General features: G+C 47.4%; 1 protein-coding gene across 1 annotated transcript in view; it reads right to left on the minus strand.

Moving 5' to 3' along the window:
* Positions 1–26646, minus strand: part of STAB1 (stabilin 1) — a 357595-nt gene that overhangs the window by 51994 nt on the left and 278955 nt on the right. Inside the window, exons 55-56 of the mRNA XM_040361004.1 lie at positions 19181–19364; positions 8327–8476 (exon numbers count right to left, since the gene is read on the minus strand). Coding sequence (XP_040216938.1) covers positions 8327–8476; positions 19181–19364 — 334 coding nt within the window. The remainder of the gene's footprint in view (positions 1–8326; positions 8477–19180; positions 19365–26646) is intronic.

The following is a 26646-nucleotide window of genomic DNA, read 5'->3' on the forward strand; positions in this document are numbered from 1 at the left end:
GCCCTTGCGCCACCAGGTGCCACTGTGCATCAGGCTTGCACTGCTGCCGCTCTGTGTCCTCCTCTCCTGAGCTCAGAAATGAACTGAGCCAATACAGCACAGAGGAAGGGCCGCCCCTTCCTCTTATGAGATCCAACGTCCCGCCCCCCCCTCTAAAAACGGCGCAAATTTCGTCTTTTTTTTTTTTTTTTTTATAAATCGCTGTGCACGCGCCCGCGCGCGTGCCCGTGTCACGGGGGGGGGGCATGGTGGAAGCAGCATGCTGCAGGGACGCAGGAGAGAAGACAAGACACAGAGGAAACATCCGCACAGCACCCGGCCAGGTAAGAACCTTCAGGTAGGCGCAGACACCTCCCTAGTTCAGGGTAAAGAGTAGGCACACACTAATACCCCACCTAGCGCCCAGCCAGATAGAACCTGCAACACATAGACCAGGGAGATCACACATATGGGGAGTAAAAACACAGACCATCCTGTCTTACACAGACATAGTGGCCCCAGACTGCCAATGCAAGAACATACTCAGGCAAACTCCCCCAAAAGATCCCCCCTGGAGAGCCTGCTGCCGAACCAAGTTCCGCAGACCCCCCCTTTCTTACCTGCTCCATGCCGCAGGACCTTGCACAGCAAGTGGTCCAATCTTCCCCCATCTCCGTGGGTGGCGTCTAGACCTTCAGGCCCTGGGGTCCTTTGAAGGAACCCACTGTCCTGGACCCATATAGCATCCTGGCAAACAGGGACTTTAGGCACCCCAAAGGGTTCTAAGTCCTGGGCCCAGGATCCAGCTCTCTGAAAGAGAAGCATTATGGGCAAAACCCCCTAGCTAGGGGCCCGGGTACTGTCCACTTTGGTTTTGAGGCACCTTGGACAGATCCGGTTAGCCTGCCTTGATCCCAAGGATGTAGAGACAAGCTATTCCATGACCAACACCTAAGACACTGGCGAAAAAACTGAGGTACTCCTCCTATGGGAGGGGGTTATATAGGGAGGGGCACTTCCTGTTTGAGATTGCCAGTGTCCATCACCTGAAGGTACTCCATATAACCCACATAGTAATGAATATGCCGCTCTGTGTCCCGTGATGTACGAGAAAGAAAAGCATATATAAAATTGGTAAGACTTGAAGAAAAGGTGAAATCTTATAGACAATATTGGAGTGCAGTCCAAAAAACAAACAAATAAAAGGTGACTGGTAGGTAAATGCGTGATTGGGTGTAGAAAATGCCAAACTCAGGTGAATGAGGGTGTGTGATCAGGTAGGTCCACACACCGTGCACCCTTCACCGATAGTGAATCAGATGGCTTACCTCTCTACTTACATACAAACCCAAATCAGTCACTGTACCAGCTGGCTGTTAAATGGATATCTGCTTGTCTCAATCGTGGTGCATACATGTAAAGACAGCGATATAGAAGTTGTAGCTTTATCTTCTTACAGGCAACAAGGAGACAAAGTACCCAAAGTAAGGAGTGGCTGATTGTCCACTTACACAACTTACAGGAGTGTATGAGGAGCGTGTGCCTATCTCCACGAGCGCCGAACTCGTATCCCAATCTTCTTCCTGCTGCCAATTTCTCCTTAGCATCAATAGAGCCATCCGCTCATGGCGAGATATATAGGCAGGGATGGAAGGAGAGAGGGGGGGCACATCGCATAAACCGTGCAGCAAATAAATTTATTAAAACAAAAATAGGTAGGTAAAAGACTCACATGGGGCAGTCTAAAGGCGGTCTCGTAGCCACGAACACCGCGCTCGTCCACCGTCCGTCAGGTGCTGCTCCTAGTGTGTACTCTGTGTTCCCGACGCGTATTCGTCACATCACGTGACTTCATCAGGGGATGGTTAACTAGAGTACTGGGTCCTGTTTAAATAACGTCTCACTAATAGGACATAGCAGCGGCCATTTTGTTGAAGTCCACGCCGTGTATTGGCGAATGCCGCGCCGGCGCCATTTTCCCTGAGTCTCCTCTCTTGTATCAGTCTCCGCTGGATGAAACAAACGGGACGGAGAAGGAACAATCAGGGGAGCTGGGCCGGAGTAGGCAACGGCTGGCCTGTGCTATGAGCAAGTGTCCACAGGGGAGAATTAAAAAACCATTCGGTTTAAATACAGTAAAAAGGAGAAACTTAAAAAATTACTGGGAAAAGTAATTATTATATATGCATGATCCGGACACATTGAACATAAAAGTCCAATAAGACACCCATATGGGTGGTCAGGATTGGGGCACACATTGGGGCAGATAGTGAGCTATCATACATTATATTGCAGAGTTCTGCCATGTCGCAAAGCCAATATACACCGCATTAGCTAGCAGCGCGGTGGCAGGCAGGCTGTGCAGAGAATATTCAAAGTTTAAAAAACATAAAAACTAAAAAATAATATATATTAAGAAACATATATAAGGGGGTGGACAATAGGAGCCCAATGAGGGAATGGTGTGGTGGTCGAAAAAATCCGGGTATCAAGGCCCAGAATGTATTACACCTGGTGGAAAGGGGGCTATTATGCTATGGTAACCGAATAGAGCAGCACCTGACGCACAGCAGGTGTAAGTAGGATAGATGAGTGCATGAGGGTCTTAAACATATAATATTCTACACAACATAGACAAGATAGTGTAGGGGTAAGACAAAGGGTCTAAAAATCACTTAGGAAGCAGTTCAGATCGAACTCAATGTTGAGACCTCTAGGTGTGAAAGTGTCCATATTGTAGATGTATTTCGATTCTAGTTGGCTGAGTGCCCTAACCTTATGGCCCCCCCGCCATGGTCTAGAATATGGGACTATCCCCCAGAATTTCAGATGCGAGGGGTCTTTATGATGGACTTTGGCAAAGTGGCGAGATACACTGTGGTTAGCGAACCCATTTTCTATATTTTTCACATGTTCTTTAATACGTATCCGTAAGAGTCTCTTCGTGCGGCCTACATATTGTAGTCCGCAGCTGCATTCGAGTGCATATACTGCACCTTCTGTGTTGCAGCCAATGAAGTCCCTTATTTCGTACTCAGTGCTATTGCTATTAGACTTGAAGGTAGACACCTTTTTGTTCGGACGTTTAGTATGTGTGCAAGCATAGCATCTCTTGCAAGGGAAAAAACCTTTTCCGGTGAAAAATGTGAACTGTTTCTTTGGTGGGTTAATGACGCTCTTCACTAGTTGGTCCCTCAGTGTAGGGGCTCTCTTGTATGTAAACCTTGGTTTATCAGGTAATACGTCTCGCAGATCTTTGTCACCTTTAAGGATATGCCAATGTCTTTGAATGACTTTTTCAATTTTCTTATGTTGTATATTAACCCTTTCACGCCGAGCGTACGCATATATGCGTCCTCGGCTTTCAGGGGTTGTACCGGGATGATGCCTGCAGCCGCAGGCATCATCCCGGTACCGTTGTTTAGAGCGGGCGATCGGCTTTCCAAACATAACAACCGATGCGGCTAAAAGCCGCTCGGTTGTTATGCCGGAGGAGCGGGAGGGGACATCCCCCCCCTCCCGCCGCCTCTCGCCGCTCTGACCGGGCCTCCCGTCCCACCGGGAGACCCGATCCACGATCCGGCGCCTCCAGCGTCTCGGCGCGCTCTGAAACAAAGCCGTAAACGGCTTTGATTCAGTGTGCGCATTGAAACCACGGAAGCGGCGTCATGACGTCACTTCCGGGTTTCTCGGCTGCCAATGGCGCCGGATTTAAAAAAGTACACAGTATTCAGAATCGCCGTTTTCGGCGATCTGAATACTTTGAAGTGCAAAGGAGGGCTCGGAGGTCTTTTAGACCCCGATCCCTCCATAAAGAGTACCTGTCACGACCTATTGCTGTCACAAGGGATGTTTACATTCCTTGTGACAGCAATAAAAGTGATCAAAATGTAAAAAAAAAAAAAAAAAAAATGTAATATTAGAAAAAATAAATAAATAAATAAGAAAACAAAAAAAAAATTTTTTTAAAGCGCCCCCCTCCCCGCGAGCTTGCGCAGCAAAGAAAGCGCATACGGAAGTCGCGCCCGCATATGAAAACGGTGTTCAAATAACACATGTGAGGTATCGCCACGATCGTAAGAGCGAGAGCAATAATTATAGCACTAGGCCTACTCTGTAACTCTAACCTGGTAACCGTAAAAAAAGTTTAAAGCGTCGCCTATGGAGATTTTTAGTTACCGTAGTTTGTCGCCATTCCACGAGTGCGTGCAATTATAAAGCGTGTCATGCTTGGTATCTATTTACTCGGCATAACATCATCTTTCACATTATGCAAAAAAATTGGGCTAATTTTACTTTTTCATTTTTTTAAAATTCATGAAAGTAAATTTTTCCCAAAAAGTTGTGTTTAAAACACCGCCGCACAAATACCGTATGACATAAAATATTGCAACAATCGCCATTTTATTCTCTAGATTCTCTGCTAAAAATATATATATAATGTTTGGGGGTTCTAAGTAATTTTCTAGCCAAAAATATGGATTTTAACTTGTAAACACCAAATGTCATACATAGGCATAGGCATGAAAGGGTTATAGTCCAATACAATAGGTACTAAATCTTGTCTGCTTGTTGGGATTTTGCTTTCCAAAAGTTTTTCCCTGGGTATTTTAGATACCTCTTCTATCTTTTGCTTGATGTATATATTGTCGTACCCCTTCTGCACAAATCTATCACCCAGCTGTTTTGCTTGTTCCTGGAAAACATCCTGCTTTGTACAATTGCGTCGTAGGCGCATTAGTTGACCTTTCGGTATATTAAAAAGCCAGTTCTTATGATGGCAACTGGTAAGGGGAAGGTAGCTGTTTCTATCCACATTCTTGAAAAAAGTTTTGGTATCGAAGGTTGCATTGTTCCTGGAGATTTCTAAATCTAAAAAAGCTATATTTTGTTCTTCAATTTGCCAAGTAAGTTTGATGTTTCTGGTATTATTATTTAGATTCTCCAGGAAGGTCACCAGTGATTGGTGATCGCCTCTCCACAGGATGAAAATGTCATCAATATATCTTTTATATAGCAAAAGATCTGTAGATTGATGAGTGAATACCCCTTCTTCCTCCCATTGAGACATGAACAGTCCTGCCACGCTCGGGGCAAATTTTGCCCCCATCGCCACTCCAGTCCGTTGTTGGTAATACTGGTCATTATACCATAGGTGACTGTGTTTTAGACAAAAGTCTAAACACTTGATGATGTACCTCCTTTGTACACAGGGAAGATCGGTGAAGTTCCGAAGTCCCCATTTAGTGGCGTCACAGGCTAAGTGGTGAGGAATAATAGAATACAATGAGGAGACGTCGGCCGTGGCCATTAATAGAGGTCCGTTTTCATTCAGTCCGGCTAACAATTGCAGCATTTCCTTTGTGTCTTTTAGGTATGCGCGTGTATGTTGCACGGCCTGTTGTAGATAACGGTCTATATATTGGCCAAGTCTGGCTGTTATTGAATCTATGCCGTTAACAATGGGTCTGAAGGGAGGGTTTTCTTTATCTTTGTGGATCTTGGGCAAGGCGTAGATGATGGGGGTCCTGCAAGCTTCGGGGATCAAATACCTTGCCTCTTTTTTATCCAGGACTCCTTTTTTAAGGCCCAAGTGTACGACTTGTTCAAGTTCTTTTCTCCATTTGAACATCGGATTTCTTGACATTGGACTATAGGTCTCGGGGTCGTTGAGGAGTTTGAGCATCCCTTTGTGATATTGTTCCGTGGTCAGTAACACTATTCCCCCACCTTTATCCGAAGGTCGGATCACAAGATCTTTATTGGTTCTAAGTTTCTTGATACCGATCTTCATGGATTTAGGTTCCTCTATTTTCTTGATCGCTAGTTTTTTAATTTCGTTTGTCACCATATTTCTGAATACTTCTATATGTTTCCCATCTTTCACTTTTGGGTTGAAGGTGGATTTATTCCTTAATTGACTATGAACCACTGTATCATTTTCCCCTCCAGCAGATTTAAAGGTCTTGCCAGTCATGTATTTTTTAATGTTCAGTTTCCTGACATATTTTTCGATATTTATGTAGGTCTGAAATTTATCCAAGTTCCTGACTGGTGCATATTTAAGTCCTTTATCTAATACTAGGATTTCTTCTTGGGTCAGTGGTATATCAGTCAGATTGAAAATCCCTTCTCCTATTGCTCTCAACAGGGGAATTTAACAAAAGAATGCCGGCAATTATCAGTTGTTAAGGAGCGGGGCTGCCGCGTCCTTAACAACCAATGACATTTCAGCTGTCCTCGCCTCCTTCTCTTCTCCTGCCTGCTGTCACTTCTACCCTTTGCTTCCTCCATTCCCTCCCACCAGCTATGCCAGGTGCCTTCCCCACCTCCTCCTTTCTCTCCCTCCAGGTTGCTGTGTTATCCAAGCCACTAGCGGGTCTGTCATCCTGCATTTTCCGACTTTTCAGCAGTGGCTGCGGGCGGCTCTCCTCATCTAACTGCTCCTCCAGGTTTTACCCAGCTGTTACATCTGCTCCCTTTCTCCCTGGTCAGGAGCTTGTTGTTGAGCCAAGCATCGGAGATCCTATTCACACATAGCAGCATGTGAGTGGACAATCTTAATTCCACTTGACAATAAGGTGAACTACGTCTATCAGCTGCAACTTTGTTTAGTTTTCTCCTTTGCCCAGTGTTACCCATGTGTGTATGATACACACAAGCTTGGCATGTCTGTACTTTATGGACTTTGCACTTCAAGGACTGGTTGTTAAATATGATTTTTGCATTTATTAATTTAATAAATAACAATCAATGTATTCATACATGTATCTTCTTAATTTTTACTTAAGTATTATTATTACCACCCCTCTACCCAATCTTCCTAGGCAATAGGTATCAGCGAGTACTTCAAAAAAATATTGATACTCGTACTTGTTGTTAAAAAAAATACCTAAAAAGCATGCATTGCTTAAGCCAAAGCAGCCAGTCCCCAGGCCTGCACACTGTCGTGGGAGGGGTACAAAATTGCTTATGCATGGCTAGGAGTCAGTGTTCTGGCAAGGGAACACAAAAAAGGTGAGTGTGCTTTCAAGACTCTCTGCATGGGCAAATTGACAGAATCCTCTTTAAAAGTATTCTATTTCTACAAAACATGATCTGGTAATGCTGCCTTGTGCCCTACTGATTCATGTGAACTGTGCAATTTATTTAATAGTTCAGTTTAACCACTTAAGGACCGCCTCCTGCACATATACGTCGGCAGAATGGCACGGCTGGGCACATCCACGTACGTCCTGTACTAGTACCCAGCCGTGGGTCGCGGCACGCTCCCGCGACACGGTCCGAAGCTCCGTGATCGGGGGACTCGCAGACCCGATCGCCGCTGGAGTCCTGCGATCGGTCCCCGGAGCTGAAGAACGGGGAGAGCCGTGTGTAAACACAGCTTCCCCGTTCTTCACTGTGGCGGCAGCATCGATCGTGTCATCCCTTTTATAGGGAGACACAATCGATGACGTCACACCTACAGCCACACCCCCCTACAGTAGTAAACACACTTCAGGTCACACATAACCCCATCAGCGCCCCCCTGTGGTTAACTCCCAAACTGCAATGGTCATTTTCACAATAAACAATGCATTTTAAATGCATTTTTTGCTGCGAAAATGACAATGGTCCCAAAAATGTGTCAAAATTGTCCGAAAGTGTCCACCATAATGTCGCAGTCATGAAAAAAATCGCTGATTGCCGCCATTCGTAGTAAAAAAATTTTTTTTTTATAAAAATGCAATAAAACTATCCCCTATTTTGTAAACGCTATAGATTTTGCGCAAACCAATCGATAACGCTTATTGCGATTTTTTTTGTTGCAAAAATAGGTAGAAGAATACGTATCGGCCTAAACGGAGGGAAAAAAAAAATGTATATATATTTTTGGGGGATATTTATTATAGCAAAAAGTAAAAAATATTGCATTTTTTTCAAAATTGTCGCTCTATTTTTGTTTATAGCGCCAAAAAAAAAGCAGAGGTGATCAAATACCACCAAAAGAAAGCTTGATTTGTGGGGAAAAAAAAGGACACCAATTTTGTTTGGGAGCCACGTCGCACGACCGCGCAAGTGTCAGTTAAAGCGACGCAGTGCCGAATCGCAAAAAGGGGCCTGGTCTTTTACCTGCATTTTGGTCCGGGTCTTAAGTGGTTCAAGAAACACATATCATCGCCTAGAAGACTAACAGCAAATTCAATTCTCTATGGTCTCAATATTTTTGAATATCCATTTAACCGGAAAACTATCTCCAAGCAGGATAGGTAGGAATCTGAAATAAGGTTTCATAAAATTCCTTGCAATGTAAGCAGTTGACGAGCATTTTCTATTAACCATTGAGTCCTTGGTAAAATAAACTTACCTTTACAGTCTGGGCCATATCTGTTAGGGGCACATAGCTCACAAGCTGCCCCATTAAACCCCTCTGTGCAGATACACCGACCCGATCCTGCCATTCCATCTACACATGTTCCATGATTACTACACGGAGCTTCCAGGCCTCCAGGGCACACTGTAACACAAAAGGTTTATACGGTTTTAAGACACAACACAGCAAATGGCACTATGTGAACTATAACAGCAAAAATTAAGCTCTCTTTAAAAAAGGCCACTGCAGGGCTATTTTCCTGATAAGAAAAATATTAAAGGGGTTGTAAAGGTAAAACAAAAAAACAACAGATCTACAGTATACTTACCTACTTTGTACAATGGAATCGCAGAGAGCGTGTGGGAACCTTCTCTTTTCGGGCCCCCCATTGGCGCTCCTGGCTCCTTCTCCCTGGTCAGTGCCCCCAAGGGACACTGCTTTCCATGGGGGCACTTGTCCGTGCTCACACCCGAGTCCCTCTGCTGCGACCATTCCCACAGTCAGTGGCACTCGGCCCCGCCCCCTGCTTCCTCGTCACTGTATTTAATTGACAGCACTGGGAGCCAATGGCTCCCAATCCCCCAGCAAAGCCAGCGAGAGGAGAAGTGAGGGGAGGATAAATCTGCAAATGTGCACGGCGCTGGATCGAATGAGGTCTCGGGTAAGTAAAGGGGGACTAAGGGGGGGCAATGCTGACACCTAAACATTTTTTACCTTAATGCAAGTAATGCATTAAGGTAAAAGAAATTAAGTCTTTACAACCCCTTTAAGTTGTGCAACAATGTAGGGGGCAGTAAATGCAACCAAATCTGCAGCAGAAAACCAGGCATTGTATGTCCATGAGGGACCCTCAGCTGCTTCACCAATTTCAACAACTGCTACTTCAGTGTGGCGGAAATAAGAATTCTGCCCTTGCCAATAGGGAAAAAGGGATTTTTAATACAGCTTACCTGTAAAATCCTTTTCTTGGAGTACATCACGGGACACAGAGCAGCATATTCATTACTATGTGGGTTATATGGAGTACCTTCAGGTGTTGACACTGGCAATCTCAAACAGGAAATGCCCCTCCCTATATAACCCCCTCCCATAGGAGGAGTACCTCAGTTTTGTAGCAAGCAGTATGCCTCCCAAAATGGTCCCCAAAAAGAGGGGTGGGAGCTCTGTGTCCCGTGATGTACTCCAAGAAAAGGATTTTACAGGTAAGCTGTATTAAAAATCCCTTTTTCTTTATCGTACATCACGGGACACAGAGCAGCATATTCATTACTATGTGGGATGTCCCAAAGCAATGCTCACAATGAGGGGAGGGAGAACATCTCCAAGACAAAAGGATTTAATTTAGAGAAATACTCAAATCATAATAAATCCAACTTAGTTGAGAAAAATAATCTTAAATTTTAAATTTAACTCAAAAAAGAGGAGCCCCCGGAATCCGAGGGTCTCAAACTGCAGCCTGCAGCACTGCCTGCCCAAAGGCTGTATCAGTATTCCTTCTTACGTCCAACTGGTAGAATTTTGTAAACGTGTGGACAGAAGACCAGGTTGCCGCCTTGCAAACTTGAGCCATAGAGATCTGGTGATGCGCCGCCCAGGAGGCGCCCATGGCCCTAGTAGAATGAGCCTTTAATGATACTGGAGGAGGCAACCCTTTCAAGCCGTAGGCCTGAGTGATTAATTGCTTAATCCACCTAGAAATGGTGGACTTTGCAGCTGCCTGCCCCTTCTTGGGCCCATCCGGTAATATGAACAGCACATCTGTTTTCCGGATCTTCTTTGTAGCTTTAAGATAGGCCTTCATGGCCCTGACGATATCCAAGGTATGCAGCAACCCTTCCTTTCTGGAAGTAGGTTTAGGGAAGAAGGATGGTAATACCAAATCCTGGTTCAAATGAAAACTGGATATAACCTTCGGTAGGAAGGAAGGATGAGGGCGGAGAACGACCCTGTCCTTGTGAAAAATAAGATATGGTTCCTTACAGGATAAGGCCGCCAGTTCCGATACTCTTCTTGCGGAAACTATGGCGACCAAAAATACTAACTTCCTTGTCAGTAAAACCAAAGGAATTTCAGCCAACGGCTCAAACGGTTGTTTCTGTAAACTTGACAGAACAAGGTTTAAATCCCACGGGCAAAGCGGGGATTTAACTGGAGGTTTAATACGTAAGACCCCTTGAAGGAAGGTCTTAACCAGCGAGTGGGTGGCCAGCGGCCGCTGAAACCACACTGACATAGCAGAAATCTGTCCTTTGATTGTGCTTAATGCCAATCCTTTATCCACTCCTAGCTGGAGAAAACTTAAAACTCTATCAATGGTGAATTTGCGAGAAAGCCATCGCTTGGACTCACACCAGCCTACATAGGCCTTCCAGACCCTGTAATAAATCACCCTAGAGACCGGTTTCCTGGCTCTGATTAGGGTAGAGATTACTTTCTGAGACAGACCTCTACCCCTGAGAATCAGGGATTCAGCTTCCAGGCCGTCAAATTTAGATGCCGTAAGGCAGGGTGGAGGATCGGACCTTGCGATAGCAGGTCTGGCCGTAGAGGAAGAGTCCAAGGGTCTCCCACTACCATCCTTAAGATTAGTGAGTACCATGCCCTTCTGGGCCATGCTGGAGCTACCAGGATGACTGGTATGTGCTCCACCCGGATCCTGCGCAGCAGGCGGGGTAGTAACTGGAGCGGGGGAAACGCATAAAGAAGTTTGAACTGATGCCAAGGGCAAACCAGAGCATCGGTTCCGCAGGCCATCGGATCCCTTGAGCGGGACATGAACCTGTCTAGCTTCTTGTTGAGTCTCGATGCCATGATATCCACGTCCGGCACTCCCCATTTTTGGCAGAGTGCTTGAAAGGTTTGTGGATGCAGAGACCATTCCCCCGGCAATAGAGTCTGGCGGCTTAAGAAGTCCGCCTGAAAGTTGTCCACTCCGGGAATGAATATTGCCGATATGCAGGGCACATGAGCCTCTGCCCCTAGGAGAATCAAGCTCACTTCTCTCTGAGCGGCCTGACTCCTGGTTCCCCCTTGGTGATTTATGTATGCCACTGCCGTGGCATTGTCTGATTGAACTCTCACCGGGAACCCCTGCAATTTCGACGTCCAAGCCCTGAGGGCTAGTCGAACCGCTCTGAGCTCCAAGATGTTGATGGGTAAAAGCTTCTCTGGCCTTGCCCAAATACCTTGGCGAGTGGAACCATCCACAATCGCTCCCCAGCCCGTCAGGCTGGCGTCTGTGGTCACTATCTTCCAAGCCACTGGGTTGAAAGACTTTCCCTTCAGTAGATTCTGAGGGTCTAACCACCAACACAGACTTTGCCGGACTCTTGATGAGAGTGGCAACGGGATATCCAAGGCCTGTGGCCTTCTGCTCCATGCTGACAGGATGGCTGCCTGCAGGATGCGAGTGTGGCTCTGGGCGTATGGCACCGCCTCGAATGTAGCCCCCATCTTGCCTAGTAGTCTCATACATAGGCGAATAGTCGGTTCCTTCTTGCTTAGAACCAGTAGGATTAATTCCTTGATGGCTTTGACCTTCTTTAGAGGTAGGAACACCCTTTGTTGTTCTGTGTCCAATCTCATGCCGAGATATTCCAACTGCCTTGTGGGCTGGAATGCTGACTTTTCTCGATTTAGGACCCAGCCGAACCTCTCGAGGTATTGGACCGTGAGGGCCACTGCTCGCTCCAAGCCGGGAGACGAGTGGTCTATGACTAGGAGGTCGTCCAGGTATGCTAGGATCGTGACCCCTTGGATCCTTAGCTTGGCTAGGATTGGAGCTAGAACCTTCGTGAACACCCGGGGGGCCGTAGCCTCCATTAGGTTGGAGTAGAAACCCAGCCCCTGTTCCAGGACTGGTACTTCTACTATTACTCCCTGGGAAAGTAGATGATCTAGAGCCGATCTTAACGCGGCTCCTTTCTCCAGATCGTTTGGAATCCTCGACTCCTGGAAATGAGGAGGAGGAAACCTTAGGAACTCTAGCTTTTAGCCTGTGGCCACGGAAGACCGTACCCACTCGTCGGGAATGCTGGCTTCCCAAATCTCCGAAAAGAGTCGCAGCCTTCCCCCCACCCTCGTGGGTGGGGGCGCCCCTTCATGAGGTAGACTTGGGGGCTGGTTTTGCTGGCTTGCGAAACCACTGCCTCTTGCCTCTAACAGCCTGTCCTTCTGATCTGCTGTTGAAGCCGAAGTTTGCTCTTGCAGGAGGCCGTCGATACTGCTTGGCATTAGAGGGCCCCTGCCCAGGGGAGGACTGTCGTTTAAACGCAGGCCCCTGAACCTTCTTCTTAGTTGGCAAGAGTGTACTCTTGCCGCTTGAAATGGTCTGAATGTATTTATCTAGGTCCTCTCCGAAGAGCCGTCCTCCATGGAAGGGGAACCCTACCAGGAGCTTCTTGCATGGGGGCTCAGCCTCCCAGCTTTTCAACCATAAGAGTCTTCTCATATGGATAAGGGATAACGATAAACGTGACGCTTGCTGGATGGAATCCTTGATTGCGTCTACCGTAAAACATATGGCCTTAGGGACATCCGAAAACTCTTCTGCCTGCTCGGCAGGAATAAGTTCAAGCATTTGCTTAAATTGATCTGATAAAGCTTGAGCGACTCCAATCGCAGCCACGGCTGGCTGTACTACTGCCCCTGCAGAAGTGAAGGAGTTCTTAAGTAGTGCTTCCAAGCGCTTATCAACTGGATCTTTGAAAACCTGTACGTTCTCTACAGGGCATGTTAACGATTTGTTAACACATGAGATGGCTGCGTCTACTGCAGGAGAAGCTTCAAATGAAAACTGGATATATGACAGAAAATTTCTTAGGTGGTAAGCCGCAGGCCTGGAACACACGAGGAGGTCAGCGTTTTTTGCCTGCCTTGCAGGCATGAGGAAGAGGACTGGATAGAGCATCGCCTGGAGGCTTGCAGGTAAGCATAGCTCTCTGACACAACACATACATTTGTACACAAAAGGCCCCACTCACAGCTTTTCCAACACTACCAGGGAGGTCACTTTTTATGGGGAATGATAACATATAGAGCCATCCTATCTTCATGATATGTGACTGGTTTGCCAGATGCAATGCATAACCTTAGGCATGTCCCCTGTGACCTCCCAGAAAAAACTTGCTAAGAGCCAAGTTCCGCAAGTTTTTCCCCTTACTTACCTGCTCCATGCCGCAGGACTTTGCCAAGCAAGAGGCCCAATCTTCCCCCATCTCCGTGGGGATGTCTAGACCTTCAGGCCCTGGGAACCTTCTTCTTCCATGAAGGATCCACTGTCCTGGACCCATACAGCACCCTGGCAAACAGAAAACATTAGGCGCCCAAAGGTTTTCTAAGTTCTGGGCCCAGGGTCCAGCTCTCTTAAAAAGAAAGCATTATGGGCTATACCCCAAGGGTTTGGGGTCCGGTTACTGACCACTTTAGCGCTCAGGCTTTTTTGGACAGAACCGGTAGCTCACCTAATCCCAAGGATGCGGAGGCAAGCTAAACCATGACTAACACCTAAGACACTGGCGTAAAAACTGAGGTACTCCTCCTATGGGAGGGGGTTATATAGGGAGGGGCATTTCCTGTTTGAGATTGCCAGTGTCAACACCTGAAGGTACTCCATATAACCCACATAGTAATGAATATGCTGCTCTGTGTCCCGTGATGTACGATAAAGAAAAGCTGCCAGCTTGGTCTGACTCAGAGCTCATTGCCTATTAGCCCAGTAAATGGCCTTTAATGTGCCTGAAATAGGGCTCTTGCAATGGGCGGTTTGAAATTGTCCTCCAGGGGGAGATCGTCTAGGATGCCCAGGATGCACGGTTTGGGGTCAGTCGGGATAGTCACTGAGAAGACGTATTCAGTACCCCTGTGCAGTACAAATGTAGCTTTGGGCAGCACGTGAATTAAGTCTCCGTGGACTCTCGCACACCTTGGGCAGTCCGAGTTTGGTCTCGCCCCCATTCTAGCCAGCCTGGCTGGCGTGTAATGCACTCTCAGTATATTGTATAACTGTGACAGATGCTGCGCCACGTTAAGGGAGGACATTTGTACCGCCTGAAGTGCCTCCTCCCACTGTTCCCCCTCCCTGGGGTGCCGACATCATTCTCCCATTGGGTCACAGTCCTTAAAGGAAATCCCATCAGAAACACTCCTAGTAGCATCCAGTAGCATTTGGAAATAAAGCCCTTATAGCTGTCCACCTCCTCCATATAATGAAATATGGGGGTCGGTGAAAGGGTCCCCGAAGTCCCACCAAACTGAGCCCTGATGGCAAGTTGTAGTTGTATATAATAAAAGTGCATCGTCCTGGGAAGCCAAAATCGCTCCCTCAGATCAGCAAAGGTGCTCAATTGACCTGCCACAAAAATATGATGTAGGTGCGTGACCCCATACCTCCTCCACCGAGCCCCACACGTCAGAGTCTGTAGTTCCGAATAGTATCTATTGTTCCAAATTGGGCTGTATTTGGTGAAACCTTCCATTGCCTGTAACTGTCTGGCCTTGTTCCATATTTTTTGGATTAGGGCAAACGTGGGGAATCTATTATTAGACGTTGCGTATGCCAAGGCCTCCAAGCCCTCTGCTACGTCGGGTACCCTCGTTTTGTGGTACATGAGAGTCTCAACGGGGTCTACGGCAAGGCGGTCCTCCATCACCCCGTCCAGCGGGACGAGGGTTTGGGCCACATGCTGCAGCTGGGAGGCAATATAATAAAGCCACGGGTTGGGCAACTCCCTCGTCCTTGGGTTTCTGCAATTGTTCTAGCTTAACCCTGGGGGACCTGCCCAGCCACAGAAAGGACCTGAAAGCAGAGTTAATAATGCAAAATATTTTAGGGGGGTTAACCCCAGGTGCATTATGTAGTATATAAAGAAGCTGGGGCATGAAGATCATTTTGATCAAGTTAGCCCTTCCTACCAGGGACATTTTCAGTTTTGACCACACTTTCATTCGAGCTCGGATACAGCCCAGCAGGGGTGATAGATTAAGGGGGATATATTCTAGTATTTCCGGGGTGACCTGAATTCCTAAATATTTGAAGCTGGAGGTTACCGGTATTTGAAGCGCCGCTAAACTCTGGGCGTCCGGTTCAGCATCAAGCACCATAAGTGATGTTTTCATCCAGTTGATCACCAGACCAGAGAACGTTCCGAATTGTACTATGATCGACATCACTGCTCTCACGGAGTCTGAAGTGTCTCCCAACAGCAACCTGGGAGTATCCTTTCTTACAACTCCTCTCCATCCGAGATTGGTTGATACAATCTAAACTCTTTCATAGGAGCTATTTGTCACCCCAAAGATTATCCAAAATGTACCCAAATTCCTCCTCCAACTGTTGGAAGTGTGGTGGGGCGAATGCCGACTTTAACCATATGTTATGGTCCGGTCCCAGAATCCAGCTCTTTTGGATGGAGGTCACAAACTTTATTGAAACCATGATCATGGTCCATGTTCCCCTTAGTGTTTTGGTTGCTTGACGGTGGGCCAAGGAGCCCAACAGACCCAGCGAGCAGATCGACACATTCAGGCCCCATGCACACGAGACGCTGGTAAACTCGAGTTCAGAGGCATTTGCCCATTTTTGTTTAACTGCCCCTGAACACATTTAATGTTATCCTATGTGTCCATGCACACATTCACGTTTTTTTGCATTTTAAAGCAGTTGGGTTTAGGCTCGTTTTTTCAGAAGCAAAATTTTGGGTTCAGACAAAAAAGTTTTCGCGTTTCAGATGCAAATCGCGGCAAAATGCCGCGATTTCATTTATAGGCGTTTTTAAAGGTGACCTATTTTTTTACATTAGAAATCTTAAGAATGATGGCAAATGATGAAAAACCATAAAAAAAACATAAAAAAATGTAATTGCTTGCATTGCATTGTGGACAATACACAACTTGTGGCAGGTGATGTGGCCAGTGGACAATCCACAAATTATGGCAGGTGACATGGCCAGGTGACGTGGCAAGTGGACAATCCACAACTTGTGGCAGGTAACATGGCCAGGTGACGTGGCAAGTGTACAATCCACAACTTGTGGTAGGTGATGTGGCCAGGTGATGTGGCAGATGACGTGGCCAGGTCACGTGGCCATTGGACAATCCACAACTTGTAGCAGGTGACATGGCCAGGTAACGTGGCAGGTGACAGGGCCAGGTCATGTGGCAAGTGGACAATCCACAACTTGTGGCAGGTGACATGGCCAGGTGACGTGGCAGGTGATATGGCCAGGTGACATGGCCTGGTGACGTGGCAAGTGGACAATCCACAACTTGTGGCAGGTGACATGGCCAGGTGACGTGGAAGGTGATGTGGCCAGGTGACATGGCCTGGTGATGTGGCAAGTGGACAATCCACAACTTGTGGCAGGTGACGTGCCAGGTTATGTGAACAGGTGATGTGGCAGGTGATGTGGCCAGGTGACGTGGCAATTGGACAATCCGCATCTTGTGGAAGGTGATGTGGCAAGTGGACAATACACAACTTGTGGCAGGGTGACATGGCCAGGTGATTTGGCAAGTGGATAATCCACAACTTGTGGCAGGTGATGTGGCCAAATGACGTGGCAGGTGACGTGGCAAGTGGACAATCCACAACTTGTGGCAGGTGACATGGCAGGTGACGTGGCCAGTGGACAATCCACAACTTGTCGCAGGTGACGTGGCCAGGTGATTTGGCAAGTGGATAATCCACTTGTGTCAGGTGACGTGACAAGTGGACAATCCACAACTTGTGGCAGGTGTCGTGGTCAGGTGACGTGGCAAGTGGACAATCCACAACTTGTGGCAGGTGACGTGGCCAGGTGACAATCCACAACTTGTGGCAGGTGACGTGGCCAGGTGATGTGGCAGGTGATGTGGCCAGGTGACGTGGCCAGTGGACAATCCACAACTTGTGGCAGGTGGCGTGGCCAGGTGACATGGCAGATGACGTGGCAAGTGGACAATTCACAACTCGAGGCAGGTGACGTGGCAAGTGAACAATCCACAACTTGTGGTAGGTGACGTGGCCAGGTGATGTGGCAGGTGACGTGGCCAGGTCACGTGGCCAGTGGACAATCCACAACTTGTGGCCAGGTGACGTGGCAGGGGACGTGGCCAGGTGACATGGCAAGTGGACAATCCACAACTTGTGGCAGGTAACATGGCCAGGTGACATGGCAGGTGACGTGGCCAGTGGACAATCCACAACTTGTGGCAGGTGACGTGGCCAGGTGATTTGGCAAGTGCATAATCCACTTGTGGCAGGTGATGTGGCAAGTGGACAATCCACAACTTGTGGCAGGTGTCGTGGTCAGGTGACGTGGCAAGTGGACAATCCACAACTTGTGGCAGGTGACGTGGCCAGTTGACGTGGCAGGTGACGTGGCCAGGTGACATGGCAAGTGGACAATCCACAACTTGTGGCAGGTGACGTGGCCAAGTGACATGGCAGGTGACGTGGCCAGGTGACGTGGCCAGTGGACAATCCACAACTTGTGGCAGGTGGCGTGGCCAGGTGACGTGGCAGATGACGTGGCAAGTGGACAATTCACAACTTGAGGCAGGTGACGTGGCCAGGTGACGTGGCAGGGGACGTGGCCAGGTGACATGGCAAGTGGACAATCCACAACTTGTGGCAGGTAACATGGCCAGGTGACATGGCAGGTGACGTGGCCAGTGGACAATCCACAACTTGTGGCAGGTGACGTGGCCAGGTGATTTGGCAAGTGCATAATCCACTTGTGGCAGGTGATGTGGCAAGTGGACAATCCACAACTTGTGGCAGGTGTCGTGGTCAGGTGACGTGGCAAGTGGACAATCCACAACTTGTGGCAGGTGACGTGGCCAGTTGACGTGGCAGGTGACGTGGCCAGGTGACATGGCAAGTGGACAATCCACAACTTGTGGCAGGTGACGTGGCCAAGTGACATGGCAGGTGACGTGGCCAGGTGACGTGGCCAGTGGACAATCCACAACTTGTGGCAGGTGACGTGGCAGATGACGTGGCAAGTGGACAATTCACAACTTGAGGCAGGTGACGTGGCAAGTGACGCGCTAAATACACGTACACTGCTGCTCTCTCAGCTGCTCTGGTCTCACAAAATGGCTGAAATGGTTAAATAATACTGTTTTTTGAGCTTAGGGAGGGTCTTGTGATGTTTCTTAACCAAACGCTTATAAACGCAAACGCGGTAAAACGCTGCGAAATTTGCGGCAAAAACGGGCGTTTTAAACGCCGTTTTTTGCTTTTGAAAACTTGTGTTTAGATGAGTTTGCATTTGCATCTCGTGTGCATGGGGCCTAATAGGACTTCTACTATTCTATGCTAGAAAGTCTCTACTCATAAAGTGTAAACAAACAGAGGTACCTACTTTTGAATACATGGAAATTGCTGATCAACTCAGCTGTGCCACTATACAAAGCGGCCTATCTTGCCAGATGCTGCCCAGCTAAGTTTGACAAAATTTGCCACATATGGTTAAAATCAGACAGCACAAACGCAACACAATAGGCTTTAGATCCCCTTGAATGTTTATTTAAGCTAAAAGCCTTGTAGCAGTGACCTAATTTTGCTACTATATGTAGGTTCTCCTAAAAGCGTTACCCTCAACCTCAACACCTCTTCCTGAAGTGGTCATCTGAAGAACAGGATTTATTATCCTTCCCCTTACCTCTTTATTTTGACAACACGAGCAGTTTAAGTTGTAGTAGGTTCTATAGAATAGTTTCAAATCTGTAGGATTGTTATAATGTTTGTCATCTCTACGGTGTAAACGGTTACTATACAGTATAATTAATACTATCAAGGTTTACAGTCGACTGTAACTGCCCAGTCCAGATTTTAATTATGGGTGAAAATGATATACCACTTACCATGGCAATCTCCTCCATAGTGATTTTTACAGCAACGTGGTTTCCAGGAAACATTATAGCATTTTCTTCTGCAGCCTGTGGTGGGGGGCCTGCGTCTTTCATATCTCCAACTAGGTCTTCCAAATGAGAAAATGTCATCGTTAAACCTATTTCTTGAAAAACGGATACATATTTCTGTTTCTCCCTGTGAAAAAAAGAAATAAAAGATAAAGCTACTATATTATTTTTCTATTTTCAGTATGCATCACCTAAATGAAGGGTATCTTCAATTCTATTGTTCAATAGATACACTCATACAAATGGTATGTCTACTGGGGATCTCAACATCTCTGCAAATTACTTTTGCAGCTTTAGTACTTGCTTTGGCCAAAAAGGTTAGGGATGAAAAACATGACAATTAGCAGATCAAATTTCCAATCAAGATGCAAAGCTGCAGCAAGAGCAGTGCATCAGTAAATGGATTTGTTCTAGGTACTTGGGGGGCATACTTAAGCAGTGAATGTGGCATTCACCAAATTGTCACCGCAGATGAATGCTACTATACCTAGTTCCTGGTTTAAATTGGAAGAAAAATGCTGAGCTGGCCTTGCATGCAGGTATCTGCAGCCAGATTTTGTAGTTCCATGCCCAGATCCTGCAGGACTGGATGCACAGGGCAAGCTTGGAATGTGAGCATTGGGCTCTGCATTGTGCCACTTTGTAAACATGCAGTTGCTAGTAAAAGTAAGACAGGAAATGTTTTCTAGGTCTAGAACTGTGGCATAACTCATGCCTGAAAACTCACTCTATGAGTAGGCTGCTCAGAAGAACACTTTTGGCCACCTGACCCCTTTCTGCTACCCAAGCAGCTGGTTTCATGAGTATCTAAGGCCTTGTCTCATACCCTGAGTTGCCACTGCTGTGAAGTGCCCTTTGGCACTGGCCAAGAATACCCATCTTTTTTAGCAAAATAAGATCAGGGCTTGATCTGAGAAGATTCATCCCTCAATGGACAGCAAAGAGAGTGTCTTTGGTTAGTTAATGGCCTCAACCTACAGCAGATCCCCTTGAGAAAGTCACATGAGCAGTGACAAAACACGTAGGGGCAGATAATAGTAAATATTATACTGAAAAAGAGAATATTCTGAGTAATATAAAAGAACAATATATGTCAATGAAAAGGAGGCATATTAACTGGCTATTATGAGTGTCTAATAAGTGGATAAAGCACTATTTTTGCTTTCACTTCTTTGTATGGTGACTGAGTAAGAAGACTGGAGAGTGCCCAAAATAAAAGGATGAGCTATTGAGAGCACATCTGGTGAAGGCGGCACTGCTGACATTATTGGTTTTGATAATAAAGCATTATTGTTTTTGATGTGATGTGAGTAGCACTTGCAAAATAAGATTGTGATATCCAAAAGATAAGGCACTATGGTGTCTGTTTATGAAGCAGTGAAATAAAGGACCGGGCCCCTTTTTGCGATTCGACACTGTGTCGCTTTAACTGACAATTGCGCGGTCGTGCGACGTGGCTCCCAAACAAAATTGCCGTCCTTTTTTTTCCCACAAATAGAGCTTTCTTTTGGTGGTATTTTATCACCTCTGCGGTTTTTATTTTTTGCGCTATAAACAAAAATAGAGCGACAATTTTGAAAAAATGCAATATTTTTTATTTTGCTATAATAAATATCCCCCAAAAATATATAAAAAAATATATTTTTTCCTCAGTTTAGGCCGATACGTATTGTTCTACCTATTTTTGGTAAAAAAAAAAAAAAAAAAAAAAGGGATTTTTAATACAGCTTACCTGTAAAATCCTTTTCTTGGAGTACATCACGGGACACAGAGCGGCATATTCATTACTATGTGGGTTATATGGAGTACCTTCAGGTGATGGACACTGGCAATCTCAAACAGGAAGTGCCCCTCCCTATATAACCCCCTCCCATAGGAGGAGTACCTCAGTTTAATAGCAAGCAGTATGCCTCCCAAAATGGTCCCCATAAGAGGGGTGGGAGCTCTGTGTCCCGTGATGTACTCCAAGAAAAGGATTTTACAGGTAAGCTGTATTAAAAATCCCTTTTTCTTTCTCGTACATCACGGGACACAGAGCGGCATATTCATTACTATGTGGGATGTCCCAAAGCAATGCTTACAATGAGGGGAGGGAGACATCTTCCCAAGACAAAAGGATTTAATTTAGAGATATACTTAAATCATATTAAATCCAACTTAGTTGAGAAAAAAATAATTTTTAAACTTTACTCAAAAGGGAGCCCCCGGAACCCGAGGGTCTCAAACTGCAGCCCGCAGCACTGCCTGCCCAAAGGCTGTATCAGTATTCCTTCTTACGTCCAACTGGTAGAACTTTGTAAACGTGTGGACAGAAGACCAGGTTGCCGCCTTGCAAACTTGAGCCATAGAGATCTGGTGGTGTGCTGCCCAGGAGGCGCCCATGGCCCTAGTAGAATGAGCCTTTAATGATAACGGAGGAGGCAACCCCTTCAAGCCGTAGGCCTGAGTGATTAACTGTTTAATCCACCTCGAGATGGTGGATTTTGCAGCTGCCTGCCACTTTTTGGGCCCATCCGGTAAAATGAACAACACATCTGTTTTCTGGATCTTCTCTGTAGCTTTAAGATAGGCCTTCATGGCCCTGACAATATCCAAGGTATGCAGCAACCCTTCCTTTTTGGAAGTAGGTTTAGGAAAGAAGGATGGTAATACCAAATCCTGATTTAGATGAAAACTGGATATAACCTTTGGTAGGAAGGATGAGGGCGGAGAACGACCTTGTCCTTATGTAAAATAAGATATGGTTCCTTACAGGATAAGGCTGCCAGTTCCGATACTCTTCTGGCGGAAACTATGGCGACCAAAAATACTAACTTCCTTGTCAGTAAAACCAAAGGAATTTCAGCCAACGGCTCAAAAGGTTGTTTCTGTAAACTTGACAGAACAAGATTTAATTCCCACGGACAAAGCGGGGATTTAACTGGAGGATTAATACGTAAGACCCCTTGAATGAAGGTCTTAGCCAGCGAGTGGGTGGCCAGCGGCCGCTGAAACCACACTGACAAAGCTGAAATCTGTCCCTTGATTGTGCTTAATGCCACTCCTTTATCCACTCCTAGCTGGAGAAAACTTAATGCTCTATCGATGGTAAATTTGCGAGAAAGCCATCGCTTGGACTCACACCAGCCTACATAGGCCTTCCAGACCCTGTAATAAATCACCCTAGAGACCGGTTTCCTGGCTCTGATTAGGGTAGAGATTACCTTCTGAGACAGACCTCTACCCCTGAGAATCAGGGATTCAGCTTCCAGGCCGTCAAATTTAGATGCCGTAAGGCAGGGTGGAGGATCGGACCTTGCAATAGCAGGTCTGGCCGTAGAGGAAGAGTCCAAGGGTCTCCCACTACCATCTTCAGGATTAGTGAATACCATGCCCTTCTGGGCCATGCTGGAGCTACCAGGATAACTGGTATGTGCTCCACCCTGATCCTGCGCAGCAGGCGGGGTAGTAACTGGAGCGGGGGAAATGCATAAAGAAGTTTGAACTGATACCAAGGGCAAACCAGCGCATCGGTTCCGCAGGCCATCGGATCCCTTGAGCGGGATATGAACCTGTCTAGCTTCTTGTTGAGTCTCGATGCCATGACATCCACGTCCGGCACTCCCCATCTTTGGCAGAGTGTCTGAAAGACCTGTGGATGTAGAGACCATTCCCCCGGCAACAGAGTCTGGCGACTTAAGAAGTCCGCCTGAAGGTTGTCCACTCCTGGAATGAATATTGCCGATATGCAGGGCACATGAGCCCCTGCCCACAGGAGAATCAAGCTCACCTCTCTCTGAGCGGCTTGACTCTTGGTTCACCCTTGGTGATTTATGTATGCCACGGCCGTGGCATTGTCTGATTGAATTCCCACCGGGAACCCCTGCAATTTTGACGTCCAAGCCCTGAGGGCTAGTCGAGCAGCTCTGAGCTCCAAGATGTTGATGGGCAACTGCTTCTCTGGCTTTGCCCAAGTACCCTGGCAAATGCAACCATCCAAAATTGCTCCCCAACCCGTCAGGCTGACGTCTGTGGTTACTATCTTCCAAGCCACTGGGCTGAAAGACTTCCCCTTCAGTAGATTCTGAGGGTCTAACCACCAACAGAGACTTTGTCGGACTCTTGATGAGAGCGGCAAAGGGATATGCAAGGCCTGTGGCCTCCTGCTCCATGCTGACAGGATGGCTGCCTGCAGGATGCGAGTGTGGCTCTGGGCGTACGGTACCGCCTCGAATGTGGCCACCATCTTGCCTAGTAGTCGCATACATAGGCGAACAGTTGGCCTTTTCTTTCTTAGAACTATTTGTATTAGCTCCTTGATGGCCTTGACCTTTAATAGGGGTAGGAACACCTTTTGTTGTTCTGTATCCAATCTCATGCCGAGATATTCCAGCTGCCTTGTGGGCAGGAATGCTGACTTGTCTCGATTTAGGACCCAGCCGAACCTCTCGAGGTACTGAACCATGAGGGCCACTGCTCGTTCCAGGCCAGGAGACGAGTGGTCTATGACCAAGAGGTCGTCCAGGTAAGCCAGGACCGTGACCCCTTGGGTCCTTAGATTGGCTAGGATTGGGGCTAGGACCTTCGTGAATACCCGGGGGGCCGTAGCCAACCCGAAGGGGAGCGCCACAAATTGGAAATGACGCTGAGCCACCGCGAAGCGTAGAAATACTTGATGTGGCTGAAAAATTGGCACATGAAGGTAAGCATCCTTTATGTCTATGGACGCCATGAAGTCGTCCTTCTGGAGCACGGCGACAGCTGACCGAATAGTTTCCATCCGGAATGAGCGGACCTTTAGGTACGCATTTACTCCCTTTAAGTCCAAAATTGGCCTGACATCGCCGTTGGGCTTTGGGATGATAAACAGGTTGGAGTAGAACTCCAATCCCTGTTCCCGGACTGGTACTTCTACTATCACCTTCTGGCATAGCAGATGATTCAATGCCGCCATCAATGCGGCTCTTTTCACAGGGTCGCCTGGTACTCTTGACTCCTGGTAATGAGGAGGAGGGAATTTTAGAAATTCTAGTTTGTAGCCCGTGGTCACGGAAGACCGTACCCAGCAGTCGGGAATGCTGGCCTCCCAAACCTCTGCAAAGAGACGCAGCCTTCCCCCCACCATCGTGGGTGGGGGCGCCCCTTCATAAGGCCGACTTGGGGGCTGGCTTCGCAGGCTTGCGGTACCACTGCTTCTTGCCCCCAGTGGCTTGGCCCTGCGGCTTATTGTTAAATCCTGATCTTGCAGGAGGCCGTCGATACTGTTTGGTATTAGAGGGCCCGTGCCCCGGGGAGGGCTGGCGCTTAAATGCGGGCCTTCTTCTTGACTGGCAAGAGAGTGCTTTTGCCGCTTGATATAGTCTGAATATATCTATCCAGGTCTTCTCCGAAGAGACGTCCTCCATGGAAGGGAAACCCTACCAGGAGTTTTTTGCACGGGGGCTCAGCCTCCCAATTCTTCAACCATAAGAGCCTTCTCATATGGATTAGAAATAAGGATAAACGTGACGCCTGCTGGATGGAGTCCTTAATAGCATCCACCGTAAAGCGTATAGCCCTGGGTATATCCGAAAATTCCTCTGCCTGTTGGGCAGGGATAAGCTTAAGCATTTGCTTAGTCTTATCTGATAATGCTTGGGCAACTCCAATAGCAGCCACAGCGGGCTGAACTATCGCCCCTGCTGAAGTAAAGGAGGCCTTAAGTAATGTTTCCAAGCGTTTATCAACCGGATCCTTAAACACCTGTAAGTTTTCTACAGGACAAGTTAAAGATCTGTTCACACAGGAGATGGCTGCGTCCACCGCCGGGGGCGCCCACCTTTTGGAGAATTTCTCCTCCATAGGATATAAAACAGAGAATCTTTTAGGTGGTAAAAAGACTCTATCTGGCTTGATCCAATCCTGAAATATGACATCCTCGAGTAGAGGATGGACCGGAAAAACTGCGTTGCTTTGAGGCGCTCTTAATGAGCCTAAAGCTGAAACCGCCGATACTTGAGGTTCTGGTATGGGTAACTTAAATGCCTCATGGACCATGTCCGTTAAAGCTTGAACCCACAAACTTTCCCCTTGGGAGGTTGAACTAGACTCCTCAGTATCCGGATCCTCGATCTCTGAACCACCCTGGTCCAAACGTCAGGATTATCCAATTCCCCTAGGGAAAGGATCTCTGAGTCTGAGGGTTCCTGCTCGGGTGACGGAGACCTAGTCCGCTTTCTACCCGATATAGCCTTAGCTATTCTTTTTGCCATTCTTTTCTCTAGTTCTCCTAAAGAAACAGCAAGCACCCTCTCAGTGACAAAGCCGGGGTTGGACTGAACTGGACCAGCCCAAGCACCAGATCCCCCAGGTCCCATCAGGGCGTGCCCTGATATGTCCTGTGGGGAGAGCAGCGGCATAGCCGTGTCTGAGCCCTCGGATTTTGCGGGGGAATCCCCACCCTTTGTACCCTCTGACCCAGAAGCCATGGTACAATACCGAGGTACACCTGCTATCACCCAGCCACAGACGTAGCTAAGGGGATCTGCCGGTTTGGGAACGATAGAGACTAACGCCCAAACTGAGAAGGGAGATCAGAAGTACTTTCCCTTTTTCTTCTTCTTTTTTCTTTTTTTTTTTATATCTTTTTTTTTTGAAGAGGAAAAGAAAAATACTCTGTCTCCTAATAAGTATTGCCAATAGCCATCTGCTGAAAAAAAGGAAAAGGAAACCTATCTGTAGGTTTGACAGTCTATTCTTTAGAAAACGACTGTAATCTTTCCTTCCGCCACTGGGTGTCCTCAGCGAGCTCCGCTCAGCGTCCTCCTCCTCTGTAACTCAGGAAGACACTGAGCCTTTTGGCAGCTACTGGAAGGGCCTCTCCTTCCTATATGTAAATCGCCGCCCACAGGGATGCGCCCCCACCCCAGCCAATGGCGCGAAAAAACGTTCATATCTCGGGCTCTCGGGCACGCGCGCGCCCGTCGGCGGGGGCCATCGCACATGGAGGAGGACGGAGCGGCGCAGCACCCAGGCAGGTAAGCCCTCAGGTAGGTCACAGACCTCCTCTTAGCATGGGAAACACGGCTCCTGTATTTCACAGAGATCCCACACCTAGCGCAGCAGACCCACGCAGCAAACAACACTTACCAGGGAGGACACCTATCACTGGGGGAAAAGGATTTGAATCATCCTGTCTCTGAGCATAGACATAGTGATACCTTGCCAATGCAGAGCATACCCAGGCATGACCCCCTGTGCACCTCCCTCCAGGGAATCTGCTAAGAACCAAGTTCCGCAGGCTCCCCAATACTTACCTGCTCCATGCCGCAGGACTTTTGCACAGCAAGAGGTCCAATCTTCCCCCATCTCCGTGGGTGGCGTCTAGACCTTCAGGCCCTGGGTTCCTATGAAGGAGCCACTGTCCTGGGCCCATATAGCACCCTGGCAAA

The sequence above is a fragment of the Rana temporaria genome, chromosome 7 (assembly GCF_905171775.1).
Source record: "Rana temporaria chromosome 7, aRanTem1.1, whole genome shotgun sequence".
In the NCBI taxonomy this organism is placed as follows: Eukaryota; Metazoa; Chordata; class Amphibia; order Anura; family Ranidae; genus Rana; species Rana temporaria.